This window comes from Camelina sativa, chromosome 6 (genome assembly GCF_030686135.1).
Source record: "Camelina sativa cultivar CO46 ecotype springtype chromosome 6, ASM3068613v1".
Lineage (NCBI taxonomy): Eukaryota > Viridiplantae > Streptophyta > Magnoliopsida > Brassicales > Brassicaceae > Camelina > Camelina sativa.
In genome coordinates this window covers 24,564,566-24,578,496 of record NC_141885.1, presented here as the reverse complement: position 1 = coordinate 24,578,496, position 13,931 = coordinate 24,564,566, and the positions used below count along the sequence as shown (strand labels likewise).

At 34.8% G+C, this 13,931-nt stretch overlaps 5 protein-coding genes and 1 long non-coding RNA gene across 6 annotated transcripts; 3 read left to right on the top strand and 3 right to left on the bottom strand.

Annotated features, from left to right (window-relative positions):
• Positions 1 to 1,702: 1,702 nt before the first annotated feature.
• LOC104792776 (uncharacterized) lies at positions 1,703 to 2,704 on the bottom strand. The gene is made up of 3 exons (XM_087454595.1): positions 2,496 to 2,704; positions 2,147 to 2,295; positions 1,703 to 2,040 (listed from the first exon to the last, which is right to left on the bottom strand). Exons 2-3 carry the CDS (start codon positions 2,231 to 2,233, stop codon positions 1,960 to 1,962), a joined length of 168 nt encoding a protein of 55 aa, XP_087310721.1. The 5' UTR covers positions 2,234 to 2,295; positions 2,496 to 2,704; the 3' UTR covers positions 1,703 to 1,959.
• Positions 2,705 to 3,054: 350 nt separating this feature from the next.
• On the top strand, positions 3,055 to 4,960 carry LOC147942967 (uncharacterized). Its single transcript, XR_015559832.1, has 2 exons — positions 3,055 to 3,880; positions 4,021 to 4,960. It is a non-coding gene; the product is annotated as an uncharacterized LOC147942967 (long non-coding RNA).
• Positions 4,961 to 6,417: 1,457 nt separating this feature from the next.
• On the bottom strand, positions 6,418 to 7,784 carry LOC104699326 (tryptophan--tRNA ligase, cytoplasmic-like). Its single transcript, XM_087456248.1, has 6 exons — positions 7,707 to 7,784; positions 7,516 to 7,596; positions 7,173 to 7,241; positions 6,965 to 7,033; positions 6,700 to 6,852; positions 6,418 to 6,618 (listed from the first exon to the last, which is right to left on the bottom strand). The coding sequence occupies exons 1-6, from the start codon at positions 7,782 to 7,784 to the stop codon at positions 6,568 to 6,570; spliced, it is 501 nt and encodes a 166-aa protein (XP_087312374.1). The 3' UTR covers positions 6,418 to 6,567.
• Positions 7,785 to 7,819: 35 nt separating this feature from the next.
• Positions 7,820 to 8,776, bottom strand: LOC109125264 (uncharacterized). The gene is made up of 4 exons (XM_019246414.2): positions 8,515 to 8,776; positions 8,118 to 8,407; positions 7,951 to 8,020; positions 7,820 to 7,866 (listed from the first exon to the last, which is right to left on the bottom strand). The coding sequence occupies exons 1-4, from the start codon at positions 8,660 to 8,662 to the stop codon at positions 7,820 to 7,822; spliced, it is 555 nt and encodes a 184-aa protein (XP_019101959.2). The 5' UTR covers positions 8,663 to 8,776.
• Positions 8,777 to 10,035: 1,259 nt separating this feature from the next.
• On the top strand, positions 10,036 to 10,431 carry LOC104699324 (uncharacterized). The gene has a single exon (XM_010414644.3). It carries the CDS (start codon positions 10,036 to 10,038, stop codon positions 10,429 to 10,431), a length of 396 nt encoding a protein of 131 aa, XP_010412946.1.
• A 936-nt stretch (positions 10,432 to 11,367) lies between these two features.
• LOC104792775 (F-box protein At2g39490-like) lies at positions 11,368 to 13,125 on the top strand. Its single transcript, XM_010519001.2, has 3 exons — positions 11,368 to 12,290; positions 12,425 to 12,583; positions 12,674 to 13,125. Exons 1-3 carry the CDS (start codon positions 11,478 to 11,480, stop codon positions 12,881 to 12,883), a joined length of 1,182 nt encoding a protein of 393 aa, XP_010517303.1. The 5' UTR covers positions 11,368 to 11,477; the 3' UTR covers positions 12,884 to 13,125.
• The last annotated feature ends 806 nt before the right edge of the window (positions 13,126 to 13,931 follow it).

Below are 13,931 nucleotides of genomic sequence, written 5' to 3'. Positions count from 1 at the left end.
TTAGTCATTTCAAGATCCTTTCAATTCACCATTCCTACTACTTTCCTTTTTCTTTTTTTCTTTTTGTGTTAAAAGAATTCACCATCCTACTCACATCGTGAAGTAGAAAAATACAAGCTTTGAGTTGAGAGAACAATAGAAAATCGAATGAAATAAAGGAAATAATGAATATTTGTATGATATTTATATTTTTCTGATATGATGATTTATCTGAGAAAACAACTAATGTCTAATGTTAACTCAAAGTCTCAAACATACCAAAGATCTATGAAATATAATCGGATTTTTTTTTTTTTTGGTTTCTTTGGCCATCAAGAGGGGATGGTAACTAAAGAATTTGAATTAGTTGACAGAAAAAATTAGTTATTTAAAAATAAAAAGTAAAATATATATAGAGTAATATTAAAAATCAAAGTAATAAGTTAATAACTAAGAAAACATGAGATCAGATATCACAACTATGATTTGCTACTTATATGACTGTACTTTTGGTTCTTCATAGTACTTAGCTATCTATTAAATATGATAAAGGTTATTGTATAAATGATATGGACAATGAGATCCACATCAGTTTGCAGATAATAATATTATGCTTAACAATTTAATTTCGAATAATTTGCATATAGTTGACAAAGAAGAAAAAAAAATATATATATATATATATATATATATATATATATATATATCTGCTGACGTTTTATTCGGCTGTGGAGAATGAAATTTTGAGAAATAAAGAATAGCTTGCATATATTATGCATCTGAAGTCCATATCTATTGACTTTTTTGAAATAGAAAATTTTTTCTTTTTCTAAATTTACTGTAAATTTTGAGAAAGTTAGAAGAATAATAGAATATAATACATTTTCTTTATCTGAAATCACACAATTAAAAACTATAGTGCGCCGTTGATTATAAGAAATATACATTAAATAAAAAAATTTACTGTAAGTATTTGCAATTGGCAAAAACTTTTGAAGAATTGATGTCAAATATTAAAAACTTTCTTCAAGTTAACGAAATTATCATTGGTGATTCTTTCTGATAAACTGGAATTATATATGGTTGAGACTTGAGACGACGTCCAAGGAGGAAACGACACCGTTTGAGTGAACTAAAGGAAATTTAGACAATCAGTTCTTGGGTGTTCCAGTGATGAAGAGCTCATTCAGTAGGCTTACATATAATCTACGGAAGAAGCCAAGAAGATAATAATGCTTTAAAAACCGACAGCGGTGAAACAAATCCCAAAAAGAAAGTATCAAAAGATCTTAATCCATCCAAGATCCTCACTTCTTCGAAGCAACACTAGGCGCCTAGATCTAATTTCACTGTCCAGAACAAGCTCTAGTTCTTGAGTTCTTCAAAGTTGACTGGTACATAACCCTACAAGTCACAACTACAGTTACACTTACACATTCCCTCTCAGTTAGCTAATTCCGCGATCTACAACTACTCAGAGTCAGTGCTCTTAAAAAAAAAGGGAGCGGAGCAAAACCTGAGAGTTGAACATAAGCTTCACCGAAAAAAAATGTTCTGTAAGAAGAATACCAAATATTAAACCTTTTTTTTTGACTCATCACAAGCCTTTCGAGTATCTGAAATTTGTTATTCAACGTTACACAGAAAATGTTGGAGAAAGCTGATGAGTTTGTAGCAAACTGGAGATGAAGTATACTAAAGAGTAAGCATCTAAATACTCCACTAGGCAAAAAGCTGAAGCTAATACACAATAATAATCTCACAAATCACAGAGACTGCAATTGGCAATTTCTTACAGTCAAAACTCTATTTTTTCAACCATTTGAGATAGTAGCCAGAGTGAAATAATAGATCAGAAATCCTAATACAAATCTTTTATCCTCTTATGTAATTTATGATTATAATCCAAAAAAAAAGACTCCCAATACACAAAAACACAAGAAGTTGTTTCAGAGACATAAACTCCTGTTATGTATCATATTACTTGTGGTGGTTGTCTTCATCAATTGTTCCAAACTTCTGCTTAAATGAATCTTGCCTCTGCAGCCACATCATATGACCCTGCCACCGGATTAATTTCAGATATAAAGTTACAAAAATCAAATATTTATAAACCCTATTGAATCAATCCAAAAAAAAAAAAAACAATTCATGGTAAAATTGAAACCTGAAGACCAGCAGCCCAGACGATAATTAAAGAAGCGACCCAGAATCTCTTGTCCTTGACGATCGTCTTCGCATCGAATCTCGCCATTTTCTAAAAACCCTCCCCCTCTCTTTCGTTTAGCATCGAGAATTCGAATCTCAATCGATCGCCTGTCAGAATTTTTCTTTAATAATTAATACAAATTAATAATTTATATTAATTATTAATTTAATAAATATTAATATGTAAAGATTTTATTGTATTTACATACTAGTTGAAACCAAATTCATTTGTGTTGATAGTTGATTTTATCTATGATCCATATGTAGATGACCATACTATTTGCAAACTACACAAATACTAAGTTCACCTGATAAGTTCATTGACGATCACAACCGGAACCGAGATGCTAATGGTAGGCGTATTCGTGGAGGCGTTTTGATGGAAGGAAACCAGATATAGTTTAACTATACCGTTGCCGTGAGTCCTCAGCTTCTCCGGCGTACTATCAGATTTTAAACACTTGTAAATTACTTATTTTCTCTTAATTATTTCTTATACTATTATATTTGGTTTTGGGTTTACAGTAAGTAATCGGAATAAGATAATATAGTGAGTAAGACTAGAATGAGTAATTGGATAATGTATGGGTAATTAATATCTAAATCAACAATCAGACTTTCATCCATTTAAATAAGTATATGGATAATGGGTCAGATTACTTTTAATTCTGTTCAGGTGATTAGGAAAATTTTATTTAAGGTTGAGAAAATTTTAGATAATATTTTAAAGTTTTTTCACATAATTTAGCTATATTATTTTCTTATACGATTTTATTTTTATTTTTATTGTCCATTACATGAACCAGTGAACTCATTTCACTCGGTTTGATCTTTCTTTTAGCATTGGATTTGACATATGGAAGAATTGATTGGTTTTTTGTTTAGTATTTTGAACACTCACACGATTTGCTTAGCATTCTGATTTGGTAGTCTGAATAATTTTGAAAAGGGATAAAAGCTTAGACACGAGGAAAAAACTTAAAACTCTCTCGGGCACTAATATCGAGGTCTTCAATTCGCAACCCTTCTCCGACGCTGGTGTAGTTTTTGCTCGCCGGCGTCGGGATTTCTTTCGTCCCGCTTTCTCCCCTGTTTGCATTTCCATTGTTTTCTTAAGTTTGTCCCCGTTTCTTTTGCTCTTTTCGTTACAATCCTCCCCGATCCCTTCAGATCCCGGTGAGATATCACTAGACAGGGATAAAGAGCGCAGGTGGTTTCCGGTGAACCCCTCCCCTTCTCCCTGAACACTTCAGCCGGTATAAAGAACCCACAAACAGGCGACATGCATACCTTAAGATCTGGATGTCTGCTTACCCTTGAGAAAGCCTATTTTGAGGCACCGAGTTTAGCAGGTGAGCTCCGGTATGGACCATCCGCTACATCTCACCCGGTGGAGACGTTGATGGCTCACTACGACTCCTTTTTCAGGCGAAGCTTGCAACCTTCCATTCTCGAACTGTCCTTGTGGTTTCCCATCCCAACCTCCGACCTTACCTCTGGCTTGATGTTGTTGAAGCCTTGCTCACCGGAGATGCTCTTTCTCTTGCAAATCTATCCACCGTCTTCGGATAGCCGCACTTTCACTCTAATTAGGGCAACCAACAAGGATCGAGGCTTTCTTCTGGTGGGCCTTATAGCTTTTGGTGGCCCATTAACGATGCAACAAAACAAGCACACACCCACAAAATCCAGGGTAAGTTTTTTTGAATCCTAGCTACGGCCTTCCTCATTACTTCCTCGGTTTGATTGTAAGAGCAGAAGCCCTCTACATCTTATTTCGATAGTATTGAGTTGGGTTCGAGAAGGTCATCTCCAATCCCTGGTTCAATGCAGTTCCTCAATAATCACTCTTCATCTAAGCTTTAGGCTGATGGGAACTTTGCTTCTGGTTTCAACCCACACCTTTGGATCGAGGAAGGACGGCATTATGACCCTTTCTCCACGGAGTGATGGTTACCGAAACTTCCTCGATCTCAGGCCTCCATATCCTGTGTTCTCCGAGCCTAAACATATTCAACCTATCAATCTCCGGGAAGTTGTCCATACTCTGGTGGTTCTATCTCTAACGGTATTCAAATCCAGGTACGGCTATCTATATCTTGTGTTGACGCCAATATTTAGCAAATGGTGTGAAGATTACGAACTCTATGATATCCATCTGAGAAGTAATTCATCATTGTTGTTGTGGCGCCACTTGCTCTCTTTGAGAACCCTGATTTTAGTAACCCTTATAATCCTGATCTGTGAACCTTTCTGCTTGAGTTTCTATGCTTATTGGATCCCACTTCCAAGTGGCCCGAGCTATGTATATGATTTTGGTGTGGCCATGGCCACTTTATACCCTATGACAGCTCTACCAAACACCCTCAATCGTCAGAGCATCCCAAACTTTGCTTGAAATTTTGTCAAGATTCTACTTCGTGTAAACCTTCTTAAACCGGTGAGAAGCTCAATCTTGACCCCTTCACTAACGCCAACGAGTCTAATGACAATGGCTATCTCTCATCCATTGACCTGTTCATGGAAGGGTTTATCGACAATCTTAATCTCACATTTACCAAATCTCTTCCAAGAGTTTGACTCACAGCTCTCAAGAACCCATTGCCGATTAATGTTATCTTTACTTTATTTATATGTTGTTGTGGCATTGGGGACTGCCCTTGTATCTTGTTTTCTGATTTTTGTTTGTAAGAACTTTACTTCCTTTTGAGTTTTGAATGGAAGTTGTTTGACAAAAAAAAAAAAAAAAAAAGTCTGAATAATTTTGATTGGATTTGCTCTGTTGTATATCGTTCAACATTCTTTTAGTTCTTCTTTTTCCTTCCTTTTCCATTTGTTAGCTCAAAAGTATTTTTTGGCTGGCCTATGAATTTGTTGGATTTATGTGGTGAGTGTATATATATATATATATATATATATACATATTTTTTCAAATGAAGTCTAGAAAAAAAAAACATAAACAATCAGCTTTGGAGTATTTCAGCTACTGAGTGTGAGTCTCTCAATAAGTCTTTCACCCACGAAAAATATATAATATTGAAAAAGTAAGAAAAGGAATTAAGTGAGTTTTTCAAATGATAAACTTTGAGAATTTTGTGAAAACTTACTTGACAAATGTCTCATTACAACTGGTTCTGGATTTTATTTAGAAACTAAATTTTAAATAAAAAATAAAATTAACAAAACTTATTAGAATAATATATTTGAAAGATTGTAGAGGTACTCCCCACTGTAAATCCTCTAATATGCCAAGAAGCAAGAAGATATATATATATATATTTTAAAGAGCTTGCTTATATACTTTAAAAATGATCGCACTGAAAATAGTTCCTAAAGATAACCTCAGAAGATTTTAATTGAAGATCCATGATCCTCTCTCATCTTCTAAAGAACAGTAGGCCTAGATCTAGTTCATAACATAACTATATAAGAAAGCTCGTTAAGTAAAAATGTAAATCAAGATTCAATGTTATAACAGGAGTTCATAGCCTAAAAAGTCTCACACGATGGTTGTTATCTCCAATGAATCCAACTCTTACATTGGCAACCCGCAACCGCAGAAAGTTCCTTATCAGTTCCACAAACCTTAAGGTGAGGCCACAAACCTTATGAAAGTAACAACGTTAAGAGAAACAGTTCTCCAATTAATGACTTGTTGCATCTTTCAGGACTACGACAATTAGCAACTACATAAGCTTTCTCATTGTTCTCTAGTAATTAATTACCGTGCCTCTGTGTGTCAAAAAAAGCATTAGCAACAAAGCTTCTTAATGAGGTCTTTCACAATCAGACTTAAACTGGTATATAAAATCCTAACTTAGTTAAATCTGTTGGTTCGATCAAAACTCTAAACTAACTCAGTTTGTGATCTGTAAACGACCGTACCAAATCAAATACTGCAACAAGATCAAGATGGGTCTACCTCCTTTTTACATTTATCAAAACTTCCTGCAACAAGAATCTTATGCGTTTATCTTTTCGAAAACTCTATGTAAATTTTCTCAAAACTCAATTAAAAACACTATAATGTACTACTATTAATACCCTCATTTCTAGTGTTAACATGGCTTAAATTTTTTTAACGAGATATAAAGACACATAAGAAACCTACTTGAAACAATTTAAACAATCATCTCTCGAGTGAGATTGAGAGCGAATGATCAAATAAATCACTTACTAATTTATATTATAGACTTTTTTTTTCCTCTTTACAAAAAAAAAAGTATTTTTTTCATTTAGCTGGTGTAATTCACCCTTTTTTTTTTTTTTTTTTGTTATACACAAAGATGCATCCCCAATTCCAAGTGAAGACAAAATGAATTAACTTTGACATATGAAGTTGGGAGGAGGTGCCAAAAGGTTTCTTCTGGTTTCTGGATCCTACTCGAACATGCTTGGGAGAGGTCTCACGGCCATGAATGCATCTACCAACTGAAAATTTCCGTTAGTCAAAATTCCTAGTAGAGTGGGGAGATATCAAATCTTGATAGTTAGAGAATAACATTTTTTTACCTCATCGGTAACAGCAGCTCGTGCCCTGCGGTGTCTCTCAACTATTTCTGTCAAGACTTCGGTGAGTCGCTTCTTTACAGCTCCGGTCAACATCTTTTTTTTTTTTCCATTCGTTTTGTCATCATCGGTCAAAATCTCTTCGTTTCCATACTCCTGAAATATATATATATATATATACAATATATATTCACAAAACCACGATATGCAAAATTCGTCCATCTCTGCAGTGATCTTCATAACAAACTTATTGAGAGCTTGTACGTACCTTTCTAATATGGTCAAGTTCAGAATCATCTTCGAGGAAGAAACTCAAATACTTGAACGGTATGTCTTTCTGTGAGTAAAATAGTGGAAACGAGATTATTACCAGAAAATTAAAGACTAAGTTTTACTTGGTATGAAGTAATATATCAAGAAAACAGTTTTGCAAGTATACAGAGTAAGGGGAAAAGGCGAAACAAGGAATTTGGTACCTCGAGATCTGATCCGTGTTGTTTTTGATCCTCCTTGCCTTCTTTCCCACCACTAAATGCATATCTGTTTTATCTGCATATATGGAACCGCATCAAATTTAGATAATGGAAGCAATGATCTGATTTCATTACTAGGACGTACTGCTATATCTATTGATCTATGAAGTTTGACACTTAAATGCCATTACACAAACAGAGTGCCTAAATTTTTAAAACGACAATATAAGCGGGAAGAATTCAGGTGCCCTTCAAACCAGACAATATGTGGACTTGTTTGTTAATTATAGATGCATGGGAAGCAACTACTGGGGATAACAAAACAAATTTAAATTACAGAACTCACCTTGTTTTTAATGTCCTCTGCGGTATCAGTCACATAGATGGCGGAATTTGGATCACTAGCAGACATTTTTCCACTCAGTCCCTGCGAGAAATGACCAAGGCATTTAACAGTTTGAAAGCAAGAAAGTGTGGTGTAAGCACATATCTATATATATTCTTATTATAGACAAGGTAGTTTAAGAAAACACTTGCCTGCAGAGCTGGAAAAAATGATGACTCAATTAGAGCAGGCTTGCTATATCCTAACCGAGGTGCAACATCACGAGTCATTCTAAAGTAAGGATCCTGGTCAATTGCACAAGGAATCAAGCAACGGAGCTCGTCCATTCCCGAGAACAAATGTGGGAGCTGCCTGCAAATATTTATGGGATCCAATTTAAAATATGATATTCTAGAATTCATGTAGCCACACCACCAGGACAAAAAAAAGACGTACCTGCACTGCAGGGAAAAAGTGTACGTTTCCCGATATGATCTTCACCGGTTAAGCCAAATATTGATCTAGCCTAGAAACGCAAGACATATAAATATGAAAAACCAGTAACTCAAAGCTACTCATGAGCCACATTGTGTAATTCAAGGAGATAGAGAGAGTATACTCACCTTATTATCTGTTACGCATGGTGAAATCTTGGCCACATTTTCATACAGAGTACTGTATACACACAAAGTTGACCAGTACACACGGCGGAGGAAAACGTGTGGCTGACGACAAGTCAGTCTTTCAACACGATCGATCAGTGACTGGTCGATCCTTTTGCAGCCAAATTCTTTAATAATCTTTTCGTAATCTATCTTCTCTCCGACTTTAGCAGATACTTCCCATGGGTTCACCACTTGCTCCGATTCATCAGTCTCTGTCTCATCCTTCTTCTCCACCTCCATCGCAATACCTAAAAAAAACAAAAAGGGTCAGATTCGATAGATTCATAAACCAAACTAAAACTCCTATCGGAGAAAAAATTGAAGAAGAAGATCGAGAGACGACGAATATATACACCTTTCTTATCGTTTGCGCCAACAGCTTTGAGCAATTGATCAACAATATTTTCTAAGTTGGTGACTTTTTGCTTGAGTTTCACCAATTGGGATTCCAACTCTCGATTCTTCTCTTGCAGGACTGCAGCCGAATCAAGTTTCGAGGCCATTGATGGATGGAGAGAAAGGATTGAAGAAGAAAATAAGAAGATCGAGTGAAGGAGAGAGACGAAAGAGAAAAAAAAAATTACAAACAAGGAGAAGATTAGATAGCTGACGCAATATGCAATACACAACTAAGAGCCAAAACCCTAATCCTACTCTAATAGGAAATTGTAACTTATAAGAAAAGGCAATATATTCTATTTTTTTCGACTTTAAAATCAATGTAACAGTAGAAAAAGAAAAAGAATAAAACAACGTGTCGAACCACCATATTTATTTATACTATTACCATTTTATTTTATTTTTCATTTAATTATTTCTTTCATTTTTTCCTCTTTTCTTCTATGAATTTGATTGGTCGAAAATTAATTGATTGAATAAATTGATAAGCAAATAAAAAATCCTGAAATGCAAATAAAAGAGATATACAGTAGAACCTCTATAAATTAATAAGGTCGGGACTATGAAATTTTATTAATTTATAGAGGTTTTAATTTATCAATAAATTAATAAAATATTAATTTATGAAAAGAATTTTTTATCAGAAATTCAGAGTTTATAAGAAATTGCTACTACTATTTTTCAAGGTGATGATGTAGTTGAAGAAGATATGACGGTACATTTAGAATCAGTTACACGTAAAGAAGCAATTATTGCATCAAGAACTCTTTACAATTTTTGGATGCGATTTGAGAAGACAATACCATAAGTTTTTGATGCAGTCAGAAAGATTAGAGATGCTCTCCAGCAAGAATGCAAATTTAAGAACAAACAAACAACAATAGATTCATATTTCACTAGATTTTCTTAGATATATATATATATATATATATACTAGTTTATTTGATTATTAATTTATGATATTGATGAGACCATATTTTTACATGGGATTTTCAAAAAAATATTAATTTGTTATTTTATTGAATAGTGTCCAAAATTTCACTAGTCCCAACTTGGGACCGAAAAAGTTTATTAATTTATAGAGGTTATTAATTTACCGAGTATTAATTTACAGAGGTTCTACTGTATATGAATTTGATATGTTAATATAATGGTCCCAATATCCTTCTAAAATAAAACTAGAAACTGTAGAATCCCAATTCATTGATAGGTTGATTCAATTAGTGAGAAACAAAAAAAAAATTGTTACATAGTTTGAGAAAAAAAGAAAAAGGAGAGTTTAATTAATAGGAAATTCAAACCAATCAATATTTTCCATATTTCTTTTAATATGTAAAATAGGATTAGGAAATTTTACATTACTAATATATAAACACCGCCGAGAGCAAAGCTTCAAACCGTAAATATTAGAAACCTACATTGATCACCAGAAAGAAAAAAAACACAAAAATCTCCGAAACCAGCACTGGGTAAAACAATGGCTCTGGAATGGACAATCTTAGCCTACGCCACAGCGCTTGAAGCGATCATGGTCATCCTCTTGACGATGCCAGGGCTAAACTTTCTCCGCAAGGGATTAGCCGTGGTCACTCGTTATCTCTTGAAACCGTTGTTGGCGATAATCCCATTCTGTGTATTCCTCCTCATGGATATCTACTGGAAGTACGAGACTCGAATATCATGCGATGGAGATTCCTGCACCGCTTCGGAGCTCCTCCGTTACCAGAAATCTATCTTCAAGTCTCAACGTAACTTCCTCCTCATCGCTTTGGCTCTCGGTTTTTACTGGATTCTTTACAGCGTTTCGAATATGGTCTCCAAGATCGAGAAGCTTAACCAGCGGGTCCATAGGCTCAGAAGGAATAGTAGATAAAGCCAGCGTTTTCGTTCGTCTTAGGTCTTGCAAAAGAGTCTCTTTCCTTTATGTCGTTTAGGTTTTTAGTGTTTTTTATGCCTTGATTTCAACACCTTGATTGATCTTGTCGAACACTTTACACTGTGTTTTTGCTTTCTTTTATGCGTTTCTAGTCTTCTAGAAGTTTCTCTCTGCTTTTGTTCTGTTTCTTTGCCATTGTGTGTTCTCTCAAAGAACTTCAAACTCTGCACCGAGTTAATTAAAGAAGGTTCAAAAAATGTCTAACTAGTTAAAGGTATAAATCAATCAATAGATCTATTAAGTGGATATCAAAAATGTCTTACGCTTTTAATACAGGTATTGCTTTGACTTAAACTATAGAAATTTCAACTCTGCCTGAATAAATTGCTTTAGATTTTAATGTATGTAGGTGGTGTGTTGCTTTCCTAACAAAATCTCCAATATTCTAGACGGTCAACTTATTAATTTGATTGATTTCATACGTCATATCTTCTACAAATGCATTTAAGCAGGAACGTAACTTGCATTAACCATACCTCCGATCCTACTCATACAGTTTTACAATATATTGTACGGACGTTTATATGAGTTTAAATGATATTAGCCAAAGCAGTCGCTTTCACTTGTTTAATTAGACACTAATCATGCCAAATCCTTATTTTCTGAAAAGAAATTGGTACTCAAGAACTGGTTTAATCGCCATATTTACCCTTGCTGTTTTCATCGCCATTGTTGCGATGATGACACAACAAAATCACAATATCTAGTCTGACTCTCTATCATGACACTGATGACAAAGTTATTTTGAAACCAGCTTTGAATATGTTGAAATACAGTATGGAGACAAAATGTCATCATAGGATGTACTTACGTATTAGCCTTTTTATATAATAAACAAAATTTATATAAAGAAGTGTTTCTAACAACAAAAATAGCATGATCAGCGCCGAGGATACAGTTTTATAAAAACCCAACATCCGTACGTACCATAATCGTACTTATTTCTCAAAACCTCTCCTCCGCAAATTCATGAGCACCTCACCATGAACGAATACAAACCAGACATCCTCTCTACCTTACCACTAGAGCTTCTCCTCTATATCATCGGCTTCGTCCCTTTTGAATCCGCAAGACTTATCCCTTTCGTCTCCACACGGTATAGGTCCGTTTGGAATCAAGCCTTACTCGTCGCTCACAGCCATAACGGCTCCATCAAAGACATATTTCACGCCGTCTCTAGCTTCATCAACAACTTCGACGAACACGACCCGTCTAAAAACACACGGAAGCTGGAGTTACACGTTGACAAGTCAACCTTCGTGTCCACTATTCTCGCACCTCATAACGTCGTGCATATGAGCTTCTTCTTCTCTGATGGTTCTAAGAAAGAAGAAAGCTTTTGCTGGCGTCTCGAGATCAACGATCAGATTCCAAGAGCTGTCAACGACTCAAGTGGTTTCGTGGTGAAGACGCTTTGTTTAGACTCGGTGAATTCGCTTACCCACGAGGTCGTTTCCTCCATGGTTTTGGATTTTTCTTTACTTGAGAATCTCAAGATTTGTGGTTGCAAGGGGTTAACTTCTCTCACTATTGATTCACCAACTAAGCTTCTTCACTTATCCATCTCGGGTTGCCCCAAGCTGAGATATCTCGATATCAGAGCAGTTAAGCTCAAAACCCTTCATTACGAAGGATTTCTACCGTTGATCAAGATCCATGAACATTTCAACTTGACCAATGCGATTTTCGACATAAGACAAGGCCCAAGCCTTAACCAAAATGCTTTAGACACCGGTCCTCTATTGCTGATCATCAAGAACTCTCAATCTCTTACACTTTGTAGATGGATGTTCGAGGTAACAAAGATAGTCTATATGTCTTTTTATTTTATTTTACGATTCATATGATTCTATCATCTAGTGTGCGACGTAGACTATTTAAATTTTGGACCATGTTTTGAGAAGTTATGTATTACTACTTTTGTTTATAGGAACTGATGAAACCGTCCATATCATCATCTTGGAGATCATTCCAATTCTACAAATTACAAGAACTGCGGTGGATTGATAACTCGATGAACCAAGAAAACATTAAAATCCTGATCTCTTTTCTCAAACTTTGCCCTTCAATTGAACGCCTCTTTATAACTGTAAGTGTCAAGCACCTAAACATTTGTAACTTTAATTTGTACATGTTAGTTTAGGCTTCGTGCTAATACCTTTGATTATATATTTCGGAGGTCGATTTGAATACTTATAGTTCAAAAGAAGTCTATGTTGATGCTGACTATAGGAGCGAGTATGCAAGAGTACTAAGGAACTTAAAGCTGGTCAAATTGGAAGGATCAAAGAATGAAGACGATTGTAATGATAAACTGATATTGGCTCTACAGCAAATGGTCAATATCGATCAGCCTTTGCTTGTACTGTCTTCGTTTTCCAGAGATTGACTCTGCTTTCGAATCGAAAAGACATAAGATTATGTCTAAAGATACACGCATATCGGCATACGTACATGTTTTAATTAATCTGCTGTCATTTTAACGCGTGGGTTCCTATATCTTGCTGTACAAGAAACCTTGTAAACAGAGTCAAGTTTGGCATCGTTAGGATAAAGCCGATTGAAGCTTTTTCACCAATATGTATTATTCTAATATTTACTATGATTAATTACTAAAAAACAACGTTAATATGATTTTTCGCAAGTATATGCATATGATAGAATAAGACTATAAGTCTATTATCTATAAATACTTAAATAGTAGTATTAGATTAATGGATAGTTGATTCTCGTACACTTGCAACTTTAACCTATAATCCCCAAATATTTAGTTTAGGTGAAATTTCGTTTTAAAACCATGTACATGTATTTTTTATTGGACCTATTCAACAAAAGCATGTTTGGAAAGTGGAAACCTCATTTGTCAACTAAAGAAAAGCGTGCATAACAAGGCATTTTAAATCGATTAATTAACACTAAACCAACTAAACCATTTTGATAACATCATCAAGTTTGAACATTGGACTTAACAGCGAAAGTAATAAGTGCTTCCTTTTTCTGATGAAAGATTCACAAAAATATGAGCTTCCTTTTCTTTACGAAACATTAAAAAATGTGCTTCTTTCTAAAACCTTTTTTTCATATTCAAAGTTGAAAATTAGATGAGTCGTCTCACTGGACGGAGATATAGCAACGGAATCAACTGTGCTGAAACGAAACGAACAAAATTTAATGAAATATCTTGTTTCATTCCATTTCTATTTTATGTAATTGAGATCAGAACGATAATTGCCGCAATAGCTAAAAAAAAAAAAAGAAGAAACATTCTTCAACGAATGAGGTGATGCCACATACAGTAATTAACGTGGACAAAACGATCACTCTAACAAAAAAAACAATCTGGTGGACAAACATATTTTGGACAGTTGCTCACACCAACCCCAAATGGCTCAGACAGGCCTTATGGTATAAAACTTTTAAAGGACACTCTAAACAAA